The sequence below is a fragment of the Sardina pilchardus genome, chromosome 6 (assembly GCF_963854185.1).
Source record: "Sardina pilchardus chromosome 6, fSarPil1.1, whole genome shotgun sequence".
NCBI classification, from domain to species: Eukaryota; Metazoa; Chordata; class Actinopteri; order Clupeiformes; family Clupeidae; genus Sardina; species Sardina pilchardus.
Window position 1 is genome coordinate 7,960,303 of NC_084999.1, and position 18,560 is coordinate 7,978,862.

Here is an 18,560-nt window from a genome sequence, read left to right on the forward strand (position 1 = left end):
GGATCCGGTAAGAGATGTTCTTTTACTACCTTCCAGGGATGTTATATCTTCTCTCTGCTGGACTGTGTCAAAGTCTGTTGGCATACAGTACATTAGCCAAAGTTAAGTCAGAAGAAATCCTGAGGAGCCTTTTTTTTTTTTTTTTTAAATATTGAATGTGTTAACTAATTTGTTTAGTAGATTGGATGTGATATTTCTGTCTCATAGTCTGAGTGGAAAAAGTATGTTCAGAGACAGTGGAATAGTCAAGAGTTTTTCTTTTGGTACCTTCCCAAGTTGATAAGTCTTCTCTCTGCTGGATTCTTTCAAAGTCTATGAGCACAAATGATAAAACAGACAATGTTAAGTTATGATAACTGCAATGACCAAAGACTGATGTTTTCCAAATACGTATCTATTTGTATTAGATTGTTTTGTACATACTAGTACATCATATTTTTTGTCTCAAAGATAGGGATATTTTAGTATTTTTAAAATGTCTTTGCATTGACAGCATTTAGGATCTGGTAAGAGATGTTCTTTTACTACCTTCCAGTGATGTTATATCTTCTCTCTGCTGGACTGTGTCAAAGTCTGTTGGAATAAATTAACCAAAGTCAAGTCAGAAGAAATTAGTGGTGGGGGAAAAAATTGATTCTGTTCAGTATCGCAATATTTTGTGCATGCAATTATATCGATACTAGTAGCTCAAAGTATCGCAATACTTAATAATAGAATTTAATTATCTATTTTACTTTTATTTGAGTCCCCAAGGGGAATTTCAAGATATTACACTCACAAGGTGGCGCTTGTTGTGGCGTTTTATTGTGCATTCAACGGCAATTTCAAATAAAAATGGCTTCACAATCACAACCTGTTATAGACGACCCTCCATCACATTGAAAGTGTGAGTGTATTTCGGTTTTCAACAAAAAGCAAATAGTAAGGACCTTGATATGCTCCACGCCATGACAGAGTGAGTTGAACAGTGTTATTTTCCTTATTTTTTGTAATGCCTTTGAATAATATGAGAGACTTGAATAGCAATATATCGCAGAATCGAATCGCAATACTTGTTGTATCGCAATATGTTTAGAATCGCAATAATATTGAATTTTGGCCCAAATATCGCAATAGTATCGAATTGTCATTCTTTTGCCAATTCCCACCCCTAGAAGAAATCCTAGGAGCCTTAGACTGGTATTTTCCAAAATATTGAATGTACACATTGTTCAGTAGATGCAATGTGATATTTCTGTCTCATAGTCTGAAAGAAAACGATGTGTTAGTGGAAACCAGTATTTTCAGAGACCGTTTGGTAGAGCCAAGAGATTTTCTTTTAGTACCTTCCAGGCTTGATAAATCTTCTTTCTGCTGGATTTTTTCAAAGTCTGTGAGCACAAATTTTAAAACAGCCAATGTCAAGTTGTGATTACCGTAATGGCCAAATACTGATGTGCTCTAAATATTGATACATGCTATGTGATGTGTTTTATAGATAGGGAGATTTTACTGAAAAATGTCTTTGCATTGTCAGTATTTAGGTATTTAGGTATTTAGAGATGTTCTTTTACTACCTTCCAGCGATGTTATATCTTCTCTCTGCTGGACTGTGTCAAAATCTGTTGGCATAAATTAACACACATCCTGAGTGGCCTTAGACTGGTATTTTCCAAAGACTGAATTGTATTAACTACATTTTGCTGTAGATTCTATGGGATACTATATTTCTGTCTCATAGTCTCAAAGAAAATGAGTTTTTAGAGGAAAATATCTTCAGAGACTGAAGGATACAGTCAGAGATTTTCTTTTACTACCTTCCAGTCTTGATAGATCTTCTCTTTGCTGGACTATGCCATAGCCTGTTAGCACAAATCATAAACCATCCAAAGTCAGGTCAGAAGACAACCTAAGTGGACATGAACAAAAATCTACAGACAGTTAAGACAAGTATTCTTGCACAAGATATGGTGGTGGTGGTGTTGTTGTTGTTGTTGTGATATTGTGACTGTAGTTGCCGAAGAGTTGTATAGGCAACAGAATAACTCATTCTCTGGAGGAGCAAAAAGATTGACATGTTCACTACAGTAGCATCTATATATATATATATATATATATATATATATATATATAAGTAATGTCTAAGCATCTGTTTCCTCCCATGAGCTCTGTCTTTGCACATTAGTTGTCCCATTTCTAAGAATTACCGGATTGTTTAAAAAGCATGGAGGAACCACTGATTACGGAGTTGTATAGTAGAGTTGCTATATCAGCTTTCTCTGTTCAATTAATCTAACTTGAACAGAAATAAAATTTGCTTTCATATTAGCATCCGTGTTCATTATGATAAAATAAGATACGTGTGCAGTAGGGATGCAACGGTACAGTTTTGCCACGGTTCGGTTTGTATCACGGTTTTTGGGCCACGGTAACGGTTCGGTTTCAATATATCAATATTATCTTGGCTCTAGCATACAGGAGGCTATATTTGCCTTTTCTATTTCAAATCAACAATGTGCTTCTACTTACACTTGCAGAGAAAATATTAAATGCATAGCCTGACACAGATGAAGCAGAATCACAAAAATGTATTAAAAGAAAAGAACACCATCATTGCCTTCTGTCATAAACAGGCAATGTTATCCATAGTGCAGTGCAGCATAAAGTAATGTGTAGTTATTTATTTAATAAACTCACTGTTCTTCACACATTTAAAGAAAATACTTAACTGTTATACACCCTCAAAAAAGTAGTGAACAATTCTGAAAATCTTCTCAAAATAATTGGTGAGGTAGTATTATGTGTAGTTTCAAATGGATATTTGATTTGGGAGTGCCTGCCCTGTCCTCTTTTATGAACGTAAAAAATGTAAACATAGACAAAAGTGCAGTGCAGCATTAAAAATATTAGAACAATGAAATGAACATTATTGCAACCTGTTGTCAGGGGGGGGGGGCAATATTCCGAGAAGAAAGTGGCAAATTTGCCACTTCACAAAGTGTCTGTTTCCCCTGTGTCTCCTGTCGTGTGTGTGTGTGTGTGTGTGTGTGCGTGTGTGTGCGAGAGAGTTGTGTGATTGACGAGTGGACGAGCGATTGACTGATTTAGCAGTGAGTTTATTGTTTTTCGAGTGGACACCTCCCGCTGCCCGTAGCCTAGCATGTACAACGTCAGGAAAATAAATGACCCGAGTTTGGAATGACATGTCAGCCTCCCCATCTCCTATAACCTCCCATCCCTACAATATTTTCCAGTAGGCTAAACTATCAAAAAGAGAATACACTCAGCTGTGTCGGCGTCACGCTTTCTTAAGGGGCATTCACATACGTCGCTACTCGCACATCGCTCCTCGCCTCGGTTAACTGTCAATCATCTCTATTCTACATTCTGATTTGGTACTCGCTTCACTCGCTTCACTCGCATCGCTGGAAGTTAAAATTATTTTAACTTCGTACCCGCCCACATCGCATCGCTCGTCCTCGCATCGCCTGTCCTGGCCACATTCAGCTAGAACACATTCACTTTACATTGACAGTTCTCGCTCAGAGATGGGCGAGTAGCGACGTATGTGAATGCAGCTTTAGGCTACTCTAGCGAGCAATCAACGCAGGGCAGAACCACGGTTACAATGTTACACACAGACTTTATAATGTGGCAAATTTTCGACCTTCTAAAGTGGCAAATTTGCGTCTTTACAAAGTATATATACGTGGCCCTAATACGCCGTCGTATTCGTTATGTCTTTGGGAATTATAGGAATATTGTTGTCGAAAGGCTGCAGCAATGGATGGTTGGGTTTTCGGTGCCAAACTAACTCTCCGTGCTGCTCCACTTAAGGTTACAGCCGGGTGATGAAGGCGCAAGTGGGCCGACATGTTGGATGTGTTACCTTTATTAGGTGATCGTTGTGAAGCAGTGCTTGCAATGCACACTGTGCTTTGTTTACTGACGGTCTTTTTGCCTTGTTCGTGGGCTACTTCAAATGTCGCCATGATCATGCAGCCGCCGGTAAAGTTTGTTTCTTCCCACATGACTCCTTCATTTGCATTTCAACGCGCTTATTGGCTCTTGGGAAATTCAGTAAAATTCTGATTGGTTGTTGCAAGGTTGACGAGAGGCAAGCTGAACAGTCAGAGAAAACGCATCCCCCGGGTCCTAAGCACTCCTCTCTATCGCTCCCAGGCTACGCGCGCGCAATAACCCTGTATTAAATAAAAAGTTTAATGTCGCGTATACCGAAATATTGCGGTTTAGGTGAGTCTATTGAACCGAACAGGCCAAACCGAACGGTTCAATAAATTATTGAAAACCGTTGCATCCCTAGTGTGCAGTTTACAGGTCACATCACCATGTGACATATGGACCTCATGAAGGCTGCCACCCAAGTTTTGCAGAAAGTTTATCTGATATCAGATGTGACTAGGAGGCGTGAGCAGAAAGCATACCACTGGTGTCTCCACGGCCTGTGTTTTCTTTAACTCCATGCTCTATTTCGTAGAGGGTCTCTACTTGGGCATCTCCTTTCCAATTGGGGATAGATGGTTGTGGGTTGTAGTTGGAAGTAGGTAAAGGGATGCTGATGGAAAAAGCACACATATTTTTTTTTATTTTGCTTAATTCATATAGATCAGGAATTCCTAGCCAGGTACAGTAGGCTGCCCACTGAACATATGCAAGGGATTTTTCACAATTTTCTGAGGGTTTGTTCAGTCAAAACATGAAGTCTAGTTTTGCGCAGATTAAATGAAAATAGTTTGCTACTATTTTAGGCTAGTTGATTTAGATGGCATACAGTATCTAAGTATGAAATGCAATAAATACATGCCTGCCATAGTTTGCCAACATAGCTTTCCAGTACAGAGTATAACTTAGTCACTCACTGGCACAAAAATATTAAATATAAACTGTCTCTGAAACCATTATCATCTTACCTGTCTATGAGAACAATGGTCGGCTCTTGGTCTATCTCCTGCTCCAAATGCTGACACATCCACCTTTCAGATGGGACAGGATATGTATTGATTCCCCCTGTGTAGTATGGAGGTGAATATAAAACATAGTTCCTTGTATTGCATATAAACTATACTTGTAAATAAAATGTTGCATGCAAATAACAATACAAACACTCTGCTATTCCTGAGACCTCTAGTAAAAAAGGAGAAACAATTTCTACATGAAACTGACAAGAAACAGAGACATCCCAATCAACTGGAACTGTGACAAACTTGCCTGGATATGGACTCATCCAAATTCCATAAGGATTACTCTTGGAGTAGCATCTTTGAGTCACCCAGTCTCCAAAATATATTACCCTATTTAGGCATACCAGGAAAAAGGCCTTTTCTATCTTTTATTTACAAATGTAAGTGCTTGTGGGACTTTTCTTCCAAAGGCTATGGGAACATCTTATGGTGTATAGTATCATGAACTCAATGGAATACATTTACACAGAATCTGTCTGTCTTCGCCAAGACACTGGGGGCCAGTTGTTAACCTTTGTAAATTGCAGTGCCGTTAGCCAGGCTAGTAGGGGGCGGAGAAAGGCGCTGTTAATCTAATAGAACCCTGGTTTGTTAAATAGGACGCTAACAGTGTGAGAATTTGCCGTATCTGCGGGTTGGCCATGGCCTATTAATATGTTTTATAAGTTGAAGTTGCACAGTTGGGATTCCTTACTCTTAAGGAAGCTCAGGAAGGTTCTCAGGAAGCGTGTGGCGTACTCCTGCTCTCCTTTCTTCACCTGTCCCAGATGGACCATATGTTGCTCCAACGGTAGGCTGGCCAGCTCCTCCACTTGGGTGGTGTTGAAGGTGTCCCCAACAGTCAGAGTGAACAGCACCACGCCTTGACAACTTGCTAATTTGGAGGCATATTCAAGCTGGGCTCTATCCCAGTGGCTTGTTTCCCCACCAACAATGGCTAGAACCATTCTGTTCTTGCGTGGCTTTGTGGCCGTTAGGAGGCCTCTGTTAATGACCCACTTCAATGCGTATCCCAGCCTAGAGGAACCACCAAGCTGCTGCACGCTCTGGAAAATGTGGCTTTTCATTGAACTGCTGTCTTGAAATCTCATAAAGTCAAACTCCTGTTGGACAGGAACTTGTCCTGCTGTGGGCCTGTATGCACTGGAGGCTTGATACAGGGCAACTCTGGCCTGATTATCAGACCTGGACGGCTGACTGCTCACAGTGATCTGCTCTACCACTGAACCCAGGAGCTCCTTCACGCCCCCGTACTGGTCTGCTTGTACAATATGTGACCCATCCACCAACACAGCCAGATCCAGGTCCACTTGGATAGGAGTTGGAGCCTGGTTCACGCTGGAACAGCTTGGTGCTTTTTTACATGGATCTGGAATGAGTAAAACAAATTTAAAAAAAATCACAAACTATGAGCCATTCAAATAATCCAAGTTTGGTTATGAGATACTTGTATACTACCACTAATAGACTGATATTTTCCTTTCTAAATACAATTGATATTTCACAGCTGTTACAATGCAGATGTAAACAAATCTGAATGTATACAATCAGATGAATAAACAGAGCTAAAGAGTCAATTTCCAGCTATTTTTGGACAGCTACATACAGCTGTTGAACAGTACACACACTATTTGAGAAGCATCCATATTAACCTTTTTTTATCATTGCTAAAGGCACATTGTGCTAAGTTTCTTTTCTCGTTTTGGCAAGTAGCCGGATAATAACCCGGGATAATATATAGAATGCAGGTCATTATCGGGAAAATAAGTATCTTCAGGGCGAAACAAGACCCCTCTGCTTTGTGTCGGGGTCCGGTTCGCCCTGTCGGTAGGCCTACTTGTTTTCCCAATAATGACCAGCGTTCTATACATTATCCCTTACATAAACTGACCTAATATAAATACATGCTTGCATACTTATGAGACCAATAAGAAAATGGTTATACTGGCGTACCATAGCATATTATACACTTTTGAACCTCACTCAACTGTGGTTTCAGTTCTTGACCGCTCCCCACCAGCTTCACTATAAAGCTTCGGGTTTCATCAGCCTGTGCAACATCAGAGAGTGCTCGGTTACCAACAAACACAGATGTTGACCAAACACCATTTGAAAATGTACAGCAATGTAACGTGGTTGCAGACAAATTTAGGAAGGTTTGCCATCATAAATGTCGTAAATACCAATGCTTGAGCCTACTGAGTTTGTCAAACCAAAATTCAATGTGTAGCTTCATGCTTCTGCCCTATTTACCCACAGAACTTGCGTTAAATCCGATGTTAAATCACAGCAATTAGCCTACATTAACAAACTCAATGCTGTGTGTTTCGTTACATATAATGCCAGGCAGACTGCGATTTTAACATTTTAGCCTAGCCCCGAATCCATTGGATCTGACAAACTTTTTAATTGGTCCAAATTCCCAATTGATCTGTTGTGTAGTTTGAGCAGGCTCATGATTTCTGATTAAAGGATGTCACACAATCACTGTTCCATCTTTGGTTAGATCTGAGTGTACACTATATTGCCAAAAGTATTGGGTCACCTGCCTCGACTTGCATACGAACTTAAAGTGACATCCCATTCTTAATCCATAGGGTTTAATATGATGCTGGTCCACTGTTTGCAGTTATAACACCTTCAATTGTTCTGGGAAGGCATTCCACAAGGTAGGAGTGTGTTAATGGGAATTTTCAACCATTCTTCCAGAAGCGCATTTGTGAGGCCACACACTGATGTTGGATGAGAAGACTGGCTCTCAGTATCCGCACTTATTCATCCCAAAGCAAAGGTTGAGGCCAGTCAAGTTCATCCACACCAAACTCTGTCATCCATGTCTTTATGGACCTTGCTTTGTGCACTGGTGCACAGTCATGTTGGAACAGGAAGGGGCCATCCCTGAGCTGGGCTTGGCCCCTTAGTTCCAGTGAAAGGAACTCAGAATAATTCAGAATTAACCAAGAAGTTTTGGACAATTCCATGCTCTCAACTTTGTGGGAACAGTGTGGGGATGGGCGCTTCCTGTTCCATTATGACTGCGCACCATTGCACGGTCTACAAAGACATGGATGACAGAGTTTGGTGTGGATGAAGTTGACTGGCCTGCACAGAGTCCTGACCTCAACCCAACAGAACACCTTTGGGTTGAATGAGAGTGGAAACTGAGAGCCAGTCTCCTCGTCCAACATCAGTGTGTGGCCTGACAAATACACTTCTGGCAGAATGGTCAAAAAATCCCATAAAGACACTCCTAAACCTTGTGGAAAGCCTTCCCAGAAGAGTAGAAGCTGTTGCAGCTACAAAGGATGGATCAACGTCATATTAAACCCTATGGATTAGGAATGTGAGTCAAGGCAAGTGACCCAATACTTTTGGCAATAGTGTATATTTGAAATGTCAGAAAAATGTTTTTTTTGTCTTGAAGAGTGACTACAACAGTTGTGTCCCATTAAAATGCGCAGTGTGAGTTACCATATTGTATGCGACTAAAAAAGACACTGTGTCTGACCTGTGTAATAAAAAGACCTCTCACAACAAGGATTCACAATCTTTTCACATTACCTCTAAAGCATGTAAGACATTAGGGACATTCCTGAAGGAGATGACAGCAGGGTGAATGTCGTGGGCTTTGAACTCCAAGACCGCAGTGTTGATTGACTTGACATCCTGGGAGGCGCCATTGGTGATGAAGATGGCCACCTTTCGCATTAGCAGAGCCTTTCGCGTGCGCTTAAACACATGCCGGGCCACAAACCGCATGGCTGTCCCAATGTTGCGACGGTTGGAGGTGTGTTCCAGGGCAATGTTATTCACCTCTTCAATGAGGTGCTTTTTACGATGGTAGTCTGAGAACCGGACCAGGTACTTCACACTGGAGCTGAAGGAGACAATTGCCACCCGGGCACCCCTGGGGCAGTTGCTCTCAGAAATGGACATGTCCTCCAGCAAGTGATGGACAATGGCGCGCATCCTTTCAAACGCCTCAGGGGTCACGTCCTCAGACATGTCAAGGGCAATCACCAGCTCAGTGGGGTAGGCGGGGCAGTCCTCATGACCTGCCAATTAAAATAATCTGTTAAGTAAGAACCATACAAAATGATGCAACATTCTTATGGTTAAATCACAAACATGGGTATATCCTCCTTTACCCAACTCCACTTCCACTCATGTCATATTTCTGGAATACAGTAGCCTGGCTAGCGCCTACCACTTCTCAAATGAGACGTGGTCTGGCAACCAAACGTTCATTTTCTCGTATTTGAAAAAATGCCCAGATCCGTTCATTGGGCGCCACGGATGTCTATCAAATGCGTCTGTGCATAGCTCATAATCGTCTTGCTTTCCCCTCTGTTCTGTGATTGGTCCCCTATCTCAGGCAAAAATTACGGCGGTAGTTTCCAGACTGAATGAAATCGTGCACAAGGCAGCATGGGAACACCCAGGCTAGGAATACAGTACGAGGGTGGTATCCATTATCACTTATGAACATGTGTTGCACAGCATAAGATGGAGAATGACAGTAGCATTCAGCAAAATCCAATAAATTTAAGTCGTCAAATCTGATAACTAATCACACGAGCATGGTGAGGAGAAGCAGCAGAGTAGGGATTAAGCCTCCTCAGAGCCTCCCACCATACGAGGTGTGATCAGAAAAGCAAATTAAGCCCCAGCTGTGGCGCAACTGGCTGGGGCACCTGCATCGCTCGCCGGCGACCCGGGTTCGATTCCTGCCCCGTTGTACTTTGCGGATCCCATCCCATCCCTGCTCTTTCTCCCATTCACTTCCTGTCATTCTCCACTGTCGCTATCAATAAAAGTATAAAACACCCAAAAAATATACTTAAAAAAAGGCAAATTAAGCTCATGTACCACCCTAAACGCTGTTGCCCTTGCCAATGCAAGGTCTGAATATTTGTTGTTGAAAGATTTCTCAAAGTAATGGATAAATCTACAGTGGTACATCTTGACTTTAGGCTTTAGGATAGGATTTCGGAAAGGAAAGGATAGGAAAGGGCTCAGATAAGATTTGGAAATAGGATGAGGTACTGTAAGCTCTTTGGTAAATTTGGTTCACTGAATAGGGATGGACTGCTAAAATTTGTTAGAGGAATATGCAATTCTATTCCTTAATCAAGAGGTATTCCTTAGGTGGTATACCAGTCACTGGGCAAGACACATCTCTAAATTCTAACACTTGTGATAAAGTGTTTGACTCACCCATATTACAAGCTGTTGAAAGAAGAATAAAAACACAAACAATAAATCAGAACTTTAGATTTTTTTTTCAAATATGAAGTTTAAAATATATGGAATACAGAAAGCAATGCTTAAATTCAGTGGATATGAAAAACCAATATGGCTTAATGCACAGCCAATGAAATTACATCTCTGCCTTTTGTTTCAAACATTAAGATTAGGCCTTTTTTGAATGCACTCAATAGACAGTTGAAAGTTGCTGTCCAAGGTGAATATTCTACTTGACTGCACAATTTATGGGGAATGGAATTAAGTTGGAGTTAATTTGTATACTAATACAATACAATACATACAAAAATATACAATTACAACATACCGCAGTTGTCACGCACATAGTTGATTAGCTCACAGTCCTACAAGATATAGCGTTTACATGTTAGATGTGGTGCAGTCTCATCAATGTAAACCGAGTTAAGTGAATGACTATGGGGGGAAAATATGAGCGTACACTCATCTGTCTGGGTCCTGGAGCTCCTCTGGGGCCCTGAAAAGTAAACAGGATACTTTCATTCCGACCCAGTTTAGGTATTTAGGCAACACCCGCTGAGGGGACACAATGCAGCTGGGAATCTTATAAGCAGGATCACCTACTGGCAAAATGAGGAATTGCAGCCTATTCACTCAGTATTAAAAATAAAAATAATAATAATTAAAAAAAAAACAGTAAAATATGACCGCTGCTCAGTCTTGCACATTCTCTCCACAAAAATAAAATAAATGTGTGTGTGCGTGCATGTGTGTCCGTGTCTGTGTGTGTGTTTGTGTAGCCTATGTCTGTGTGTGCGTTTGTGTCTGCTTGTAGAAATATAGTACTGGCAACCCTTTGCTCAACACCACCATCTACAGGCCAATTGGTGTACAATCACTAAATATACACATAAATTTTTTTATTGTATGGCCCCCCCCATAATTCCACGAAACTTGGTATGCATTCAGAGGGTGTCATATTGATCCTACACTTCAAATTTTGTGAGGGTGATTAATCAAAACAAAATCAATAGTCCTGTGTCAATCTTGGGGCTACAGGTGTCATGCAGCCCAGTCTTTCAGTATACCAGGAATCGTTGACACAAACTTACTTGAAAAAAAAAGGTTTGCTAGCACGGCGGTCATAATAACACCTAGTATTGAACTTAGAAAAGAACAATTACTGTACAGTACACTTTAGTCCGTTTATTTTGCGTCTAATCTTGCAATGAACCATACAAACATTCAGTACATGTTCTGATATTGATAATGCTTAAAAAATAAACAAAATAAAAACAATCTAACGTACCCTGTGCCCAGCTATTCCTGGAGTTCCGGGTTCACCCTGTGGACCATTCCTACCGGATTTGCCCTGATGGGTTATAGTGAAATTATCAATACAGCATGATAATATCTAATAACAACAACAATGATAATAATAATAATAATAATAATGATAATAATAATAATAATAATAATAATGAAATAAACAATATTGGACTGAATGCAAGACAGTCCTCACCCCTTGTCCCCGGCTTCCTTTGCTTCCAGGACCTCCAATTTGGCCTTTTGCGCCATACTCGCCCTATGGGGTGAAAACAAACCAAAAACATGAATGTTTTAATCTGCTCTGTGATTCTACACTTGTCTGGTGATAAGCATGTGTTAAAGTTAGGACCTACTTGGAGTCCTTGATAGCCTGGATAACCGTGCTGTCCCTTTAAAAGATTGCATCGATACATTAACATTTTATTGAAATGGTATTGCATGTTGTATTACCACATGTAATCACACATCACCTCAATATACATGTACAGTACAGGATATATATATATATATATATATCATCACATACACAGTATATCATATATATCCTGGTTTGAGACACATTGCCCTCAGACTGAATTTGGTTGCACCCATCCCATGTACTGTGCATTTTTATACTTTTTTTGTCTTACATCCTACAAGTTTAGGCTGGCTGTGTGAAATACTTTTCAAGACATTAGTTTTCAAACATCGCTTCCCAGATAATATGTTTTTAGGAAGTCAAACTTAAGTAATATTAAAGCAACACTAAAGCACTTTTCCTCTGTCACTTGCACACTATTTGTTTATCCAGCAAATAATGATGTCCACATACAGTACAAGGTAGAGTATGTTGCATTATGAAAGTATGATGTATTGCAACATCGAAGCAATTTGTAGTTTCTTTTGTCTCATTCCATCGAACTACAGATCTGCTACCCGATTTGGTAAACGTTTCGGCTATAATCGGTTATAATCGGCTATAATCGGTTATAGCCGATAGAGGGCCGCGAGGCGAGTGCAGAAGTGTTACGACTTCATGAATCACTGACATGATTTTGGAAACATTATTTGATGTGCAAAAACTCTTTAGTGTTGTATTAAGCGCTGAAAAGAAATGAAGACATGAACAGAAATATTTTATAGGCCATGCTTTTGAGACCCATGATATAGGTTTGAATAAAATCTGAGATGGTGCAGCAACAACCTTATCTGATTTGATACGGAAATACCCGTTTAGCTCCTTTTTTTTAATTCAGCCTTTATTTATCCAGGAAGGTCCCATTGATATACAGTATCTCTTCTGGCAGGGAGTCCTACTCATTTGTACCTTTGATCCTTTTGGTCCAGGGAATCCGTAGCCATCTCTACCATCCTGTCCCTGAAAGTAGTCATGATACCCATACAGTTAGTCAGTCATTGTTATGTTGCATTGTTGTTTCTTGCCTCTTAACATGAAATACAATTTCATGATTAGCTTTATGTTTACCACTGCCTGCCTCTGGTGTTTGAGAAACAAAGTGGCCTAAAGTGAGACATGTTGTTCTAGCTAATCGACATTCTATAAGGAATAATGGCTGCCGAGGTGTTCTGTTATACAGAATTTATGGACGAGGTAAAGTTTCCTCTGCCAAGTTCATTAATTCCGTATAGCAGAACAGCTTGAAGGTGTTATCCCGCTTATCACTTAGCCTTTAAAGCACTTAAAGGAAACTAACAGTTGAGATTAAAAATAAGATGACGTTCATATTGTTGTACTACATTTACTTTCATTGGTCCTAACAGTGATGACGGTGGGCAGTTAGCTTGTCTAGGTGCCCCGTTATTCAGAACTAATAGCCACCTACAGTAGCAGCCAATCAGAAAATAGTATTTCTTCTCTCTGGGTGTGAAATCTAATTAACAAATGGCTCCAGGAGCACAAAATGGAGATCATTTCAGTGGCTGTTGATGTCAAATATCAGCAACCTTACGCCAGGATTGGAGTATAAAAAATATGAAAATAGACAAACCGGGAATCCTCTAGCGCCCACAGATCCAATGTGTCCTTTAACTCCAGGTTCTCCTGGTTGACCCTAGACAGAGATGCAGCAAAATATGAGGTCTAAAGTTAACAAACTGGACTCGACAATGGAGGTCTGAGGATGATAAACAACATGGGAATGTTTTAGTGATCAGTGTAGGTGTGAGTGTGAATGGATGGCCATGCGTTTGACTAACCTTATGCCCTTTCTGACCTGGACTTCCTCTGTGTCCAATGTGACCTGTTGATCCTTGTGGTCCCTACAGAAGAGTATTGTATTGATTTATGGTGATACTGGTTTTGTCCCCACCTTTCTTTCACTATGTTTCACACTGTTTGATTACTCCATCACACATTTATAAAAAATATAGTGGCCCGTATGACATACACTTTTGCTGAAGGTATGGTGACTACTGTTGACACATTGTTGAAACATTGACTGTTTTTATGATGAAATCTGGACAGAATTGGCTCTCTGTGATGTTTTCTAAGAGAGACTTACCTGAAGTCCAGGTAAACCAGGTAACCCTATTTGCCCTGGCTGACCTATGGGGCCCCTGTTTCCCTGAAAAGAGACTCAGTTGATTAGAACATTTCTGAAAATCTGACAAAAGCATTTCATGTTTATATCTATGTAGTCATTCAGGGAAACTGAAAGGTATGATTTTATAGAAAAAGGCAAAAGGCATCCTAGACATACAACCGAAAGCCGGAGACATTTCATGGCACATTATTTTTTTTTAACTATTTGCTTTATTTCTTTTGCCTGGGAGGCCTTACAGAATGGCCAGCTAAGGGACAATGTGAAGCAATTTGGTAAATTCTTAAAAAAAAAAAAAAAAAAAAATAGATTCACTGTATTCACTGTGCCATGTAAATGTAGCCAGAAGGAACGCTATCTAGGATGCCTAATGTGTGGTGCATGACTGCACTCGAGGTGATGGTGGAAGTAATACCGGGGGTCCTTTCAACCCAAAGTGGCCCAGATGTCCACGTTCTCCGGGATCTCCACGCGATCCCTGTAATAACATGAGCATGTATACCAAAATGTTTAATTAATACAAATCTAAATGTTTATAGGAGTATTATAAATATCTAGGCTAATGTTTACGTCTTAGATTGAAGTTGATTCTTTACAGATTGACATTACAGATTTTTCGAAAACTAGACACCGCATTGGACCCATGCAACCATGAATAATAGATAATAATAATAATAATAGATACCTCCTAATAGAACTCAATGACAATATGGTACTGTATCTAGCCAGGGCCGGCCCAAGGGATAAGCGAACTATGCGGTCGCTTAGGGCCCCCACGCCACAAGAGGGCCCCCAAGAGCACCAAAAGATCACGATAATATATATCTTTTTAAAAGTAAAAATAAAAAATATCATTGAATAATAGAAACGAGATGGTATTACACATATAAATGTGATTTGCATTTTATTTTCACAATTCGCAAAATACTATAGGCCTATTCTCAAAATTGATTCCTGCTGTTGGTTGCTGCCACCGTTGGGCATGCAGATATCATACACCGCTGGCGTGGTTGTCGGTTATCATGTGAAACGAGAAGTGGAAGTTCGTTGCCACTTAACTATGTCTCAAAAAAGGAGCTATCCCTCTGGAGCCGAGAAAAGAAAAAAGAAGCCGTAAGACGAGACACACCACACCTCACCACCACCATATTGCACATTTTGCACAACTTTGAACGTCTGTTCTGAATTTCAAAAACTAAAGAAATTAAACTGGTTAACTTGTTACTGTAAATAGTGTCTTGTCTGCTGATGTTACTTTCAAATAGTATAATTAATTTTGCACACATTTACACCCCACTCTGTTTAAAAATGCAAAACAATTAGAACAATTTTGTGAGTTTGCTACTCTGGTAATGTTAAAAACAGCCAGAATGACACCGGTATGATGTAAGTAAATGACAAATTATGGTAATGATAGTGGGTATGTTACACACACAGTGTAGCCTATGGGATGATGAAGCATCTGGTGCTGAGGTAGTGGTATGGGGGGCCCCAAATGAAATTTTGCTTAGGGCCCCATAAAGGCTTGGGCCGGCCCTGTATCTAGCTCTCTAATGTCTATGACAGTATCCACCTGTGTGTAACTGTGGAATTAATTAAACATCTGTTGCCTTGGACTGATTGAAATGATACAGTGTTGCATCTCTAGCATCAGGTGAGGTAAGATTAAGATTACCTTAATGCCTGTGGGACCTCTTCTCCCTGCAGGGCCCTTGAAAACAGGAAAGACGACATAATCATGTCAGGGAAGGGAAGGGGGAAATGTGGTCTGAGGAACAGTCATGTATTTTAATAAGAGAGGAAGGCATACCAGGTTTCCAGGATCTCCTGCTCTTCCTGCCAATCCATCCTGTCCTATATCTCCCTGTGAGAGGGGCAGAAAGCTCAGTGTAGGCATTCTTTAACAAAAGCAGAATACCTATTGGCATCTGTCTCTGCCACACACATTGAAGTCCTATTAAATGCATATTGTCACATTGATATGATGTTTGTGATACTTGACCTAGTTCACTACTGCATGTCTACTTGTTAAAAGGGAGGGTATGGAATTAGCTTTCTTGGTCATTTTTGAGCGACTGAGAGACTAGAGCTCATATAGTGCTGTACAGACGCCAGGCTGGCATTTCATTTCATACAGCTCAAGAGTGCCTAGCCTGGCTCGCTCTCGCGCATCTGAATTCTCTCTCGTGCATGAATGCGCGTCCATTTTCTTCGAATGGAGGGAGGGACTATTTCAGTTGTGTATTTTCAAAATCCCATCCCAAATTCCATACCCATCTTTAAATCAGAGAGTTTGAACATCAAATTCCTTGTATATTTACTTGTACTTGGTCAATAAATCAGACTCTGATTTTGATATCTGACCTATAGTTCAGTTTTCTACAAACCTGTCTTCCTTTGTTTCCTTGTTGTCCCTTTTGGCCAGCAGAGATGTTGTCTGCACCAGGTTTTCCCTGAACAGAGTGCACAATTAACTCATTTTTGAAAAAATGCTTTTTGAACTGTCTGAAGCACCCCTACTGTATATCAGATCACAAGCCTTACGCCTTATGTTATATACAGTATTTGCATGAAACTAGGATTATTTAGGCAATCTGTAAAGTCTAACTAAAGTCTAACTTTAGTTAGACTTTAGTTATATTTCCCTGTGCAAGCTGAATAAAGCTGACATTAATCCCAAATTTTTCCAGACGTGAAAATGATCAGAATCATGTATCTTGATAATTCATACAATTTCATGTTTATCGGCACAGTCGCAAGATTTGATTTTTCGGTGGGATTACACTTACTGTATCTCCTTTTTGACCACGCTGACCTGTTATGCCAGGCACTCCTTTAGTGCCTCGTCCACCCTGAAACACACATGACGATGATAGAGTACCGAAAGTAATTGAGCCTCTTTCAACAAAGGGGCCACTGCAGATTTACAGTATGACTTGTATTTAGTGTTATGAAATCATACCAATTGCATGTTGTGGTTGCCTAAGTTGGTCAACTAAGATGATTAGCTAATTAATAACCAAGTGTAACTCATTTTGTAATCAGAATAGGCAAACAATCATTTTTCAGATGTCAATAACACTTAAGGTACAACGTAAGCTACAAGCCAAGTTAAGTGTACTGTATGTAGATAGAAAACCAGTCAGAGAGAGACTTTACTGGGCTGCCAGGCTCTCCTCGGTCTCCAGGAACACCTGTCACACCAGTTTCACCCTGTGAAGGATAGATATCAAATGTTAAATCTATAAACTTCAAATGTCAGTTATTTGGTTCAAATAAATAACCACTGACAGGTCAAAAGTATTCACAAGTCACTTTTACAAGTGAAGCTATATACTGTAATATGCTGTGTTCATAACTGAAATGCTTGGGGGCCCTAGCAGAAATTCATGGGATGCCAAACAGCTAAATTCCAAAAGGCTAACAGACAATTTTCATTTTGTATCAGCAGATGCCGTCAAAGTAAAATAATCTGCCTTTTTTCTGTTCATGACATAAAATGGCCGCGTTTCCCAAACACGTTAAGAAGCTCTTAACGCCAAGATCTTCTTTGGAGCGCTCTTAAGAACGCTGTGAAAGAAAAACGTGTTTCCCAAAGTCGCTCTTAGCTTAAGAAGATCTTTCACTAAGAAGGAAACGTAAGATCGAGCTGACCCACTCTTAACAGCCTTCTTAGCGATCAAATGCTCAGTGATCATAGCCTGCCGCTAGGGGCACCTAGATTTCTAGGCTTTAGTGATCAAGCTGCGTCAGGGAAATGTAGCCTATACTCCACTTTTTTAAACAATAAAACAATTTTCAATGTTGCAATGCACTCGTGGCTGTGGACCACTGGCGCAAGAAACAGACTTAAAAAGTTTATAAGTTATACGTTTTCAACATATCTGCATATGAGTTTATAATAGGCTACTATAAGCTCACGATATTCACACCGGCCCAAAATAACGGCCCACCGGTAATCCTCCCGAATCTCCCGATTAGCCACCCGGGCCTGCACACACACACACACACACACACACAAACACGCACGCACACACGATACATGCGTAGCCTAATTGCACCTGTAGGGGGAACACGGGCCGCTGTGTGACTTGTGCGCTTATAAAGGGGTGGGTGATCGATTTGCCTGGCATCGATTGATTCCGTTTCAGCACCACCGTGGTGAACAGCTCTCGTTAAGAGCTTCTTCAGAAGCTTCTTTGGCTTGATCTTAAGATTCTCCTAAGAAGGCAGTTAAGAACGCGTTTGGGAAACACCCGTATCTTAGCGCTCCTTCTTAGCGATTCCTTCTTTGGAGCCTTCTTAAGTCCTTAAGAAAGTCGTGTTTGGGAAACGCGGCCAATATCTGTTGCTTCATTGATGAACTGGCATATTTTTGGTGTTTGTCCATAGTACGTGCAGATGACGAATGTATGAATTTATCAATTTAATACTCAATTTGATAACTTGTTTTGTTATGTTGTTAACAATGCCAGGTTGAGATTAATTGATTCAGTTACATGTATGC

The 18,560-nt window shown here is 40.3% G+C and overlaps 1 protein-coding gene across 3 annotated transcripts in view; it reads right to left on the reverse strand.

The window, feature by feature from the left end:
• The window catches only part of LOC134082512 (collagen alpha-6(VI) chain-like), a 32,337-nt gene that overhangs the window by 2,730 nt on the left and 11,047 nt on the right, over positions 1–18,560 (reverse strand). For 2 of the 3 annotated variants that reach the window (XM_062538273.1, XM_062538272.1), the window contains exons 18-44: positions 17,213–17,266; positions 16,843–16,905; positions 16,441–16,506; positions 15,864–15,917; positions 15,729–15,764; positions 14,469–14,531; positions 14,015–14,077; positions 13,710–13,772; positions 13,502–13,564; positions 12,820–12,870; positions 11,867–11,902; positions 11,707–11,769; positions 11,494–11,556; positions 10,666–10,701; positions 10,534–10,570; positions 10,179–10,190; positions 8,523–9,016; positions 6,915–7,011; positions 5,656–6,330; positions 4,911–5,007; positions 4,425–4,555; positions 1,797–1,841; positions 1,557–1,601; positions 1,326–1,370; positions 529–573; positions 268–312; positions 30–74 (exon numbers count right to left, since the gene is read on the reverse strand). In XM_062538273.1, the coding sequence (XP_062394257.1) occupies positions 30–74; positions 268–312; positions 529–573; positions 1,326–1,370; positions 1,557–1,601; positions 1,797–1,841; positions 4,425–4,555; positions 4,911–5,007; positions 5,656–6,330; positions 6,915–7,011; positions 8,523–9,016; positions 10,179–10,190; positions 10,534–10,570; positions 10,666–10,701; positions 11,494–11,556; positions 11,707–11,769; positions 11,867–11,902; positions 12,820–12,870; positions 13,502–13,564; positions 13,710–13,772; positions 14,015–14,077; positions 14,469–14,531; positions 15,729–15,764; positions 15,864–15,917; positions 16,441–16,506; positions 16,843–16,905; positions 17,213–17,266 (2,587 nt within the window). Of the gene's footprint in view, positions 1–29; positions 75–267; positions 313–528; positions 574–1,325; positions 1,371–1,556; positions 1,602–1,796; positions 1,889–4,424; positions 4,556–4,910; positions 5,008–5,655; positions 6,331–6,914; positions 7,012–8,522; positions 9,017–10,178; positions 10,191–10,533; positions 10,571–10,665; positions 10,702–11,493; positions 11,557–11,706; positions 11,770–11,866; positions 11,903–12,819; positions 12,871–13,501; positions 13,565–13,709; positions 13,773–14,014; positions 14,078–14,468; positions 14,532–15,728; positions 15,765–15,863; positions 15,918–16,440; positions 16,507–16,842; positions 16,906–17,212; positions 17,267–18,560 lie in introns of those variants that run through there. The other variant, XR_009939632.1, reaches the window with a different exon arrangement.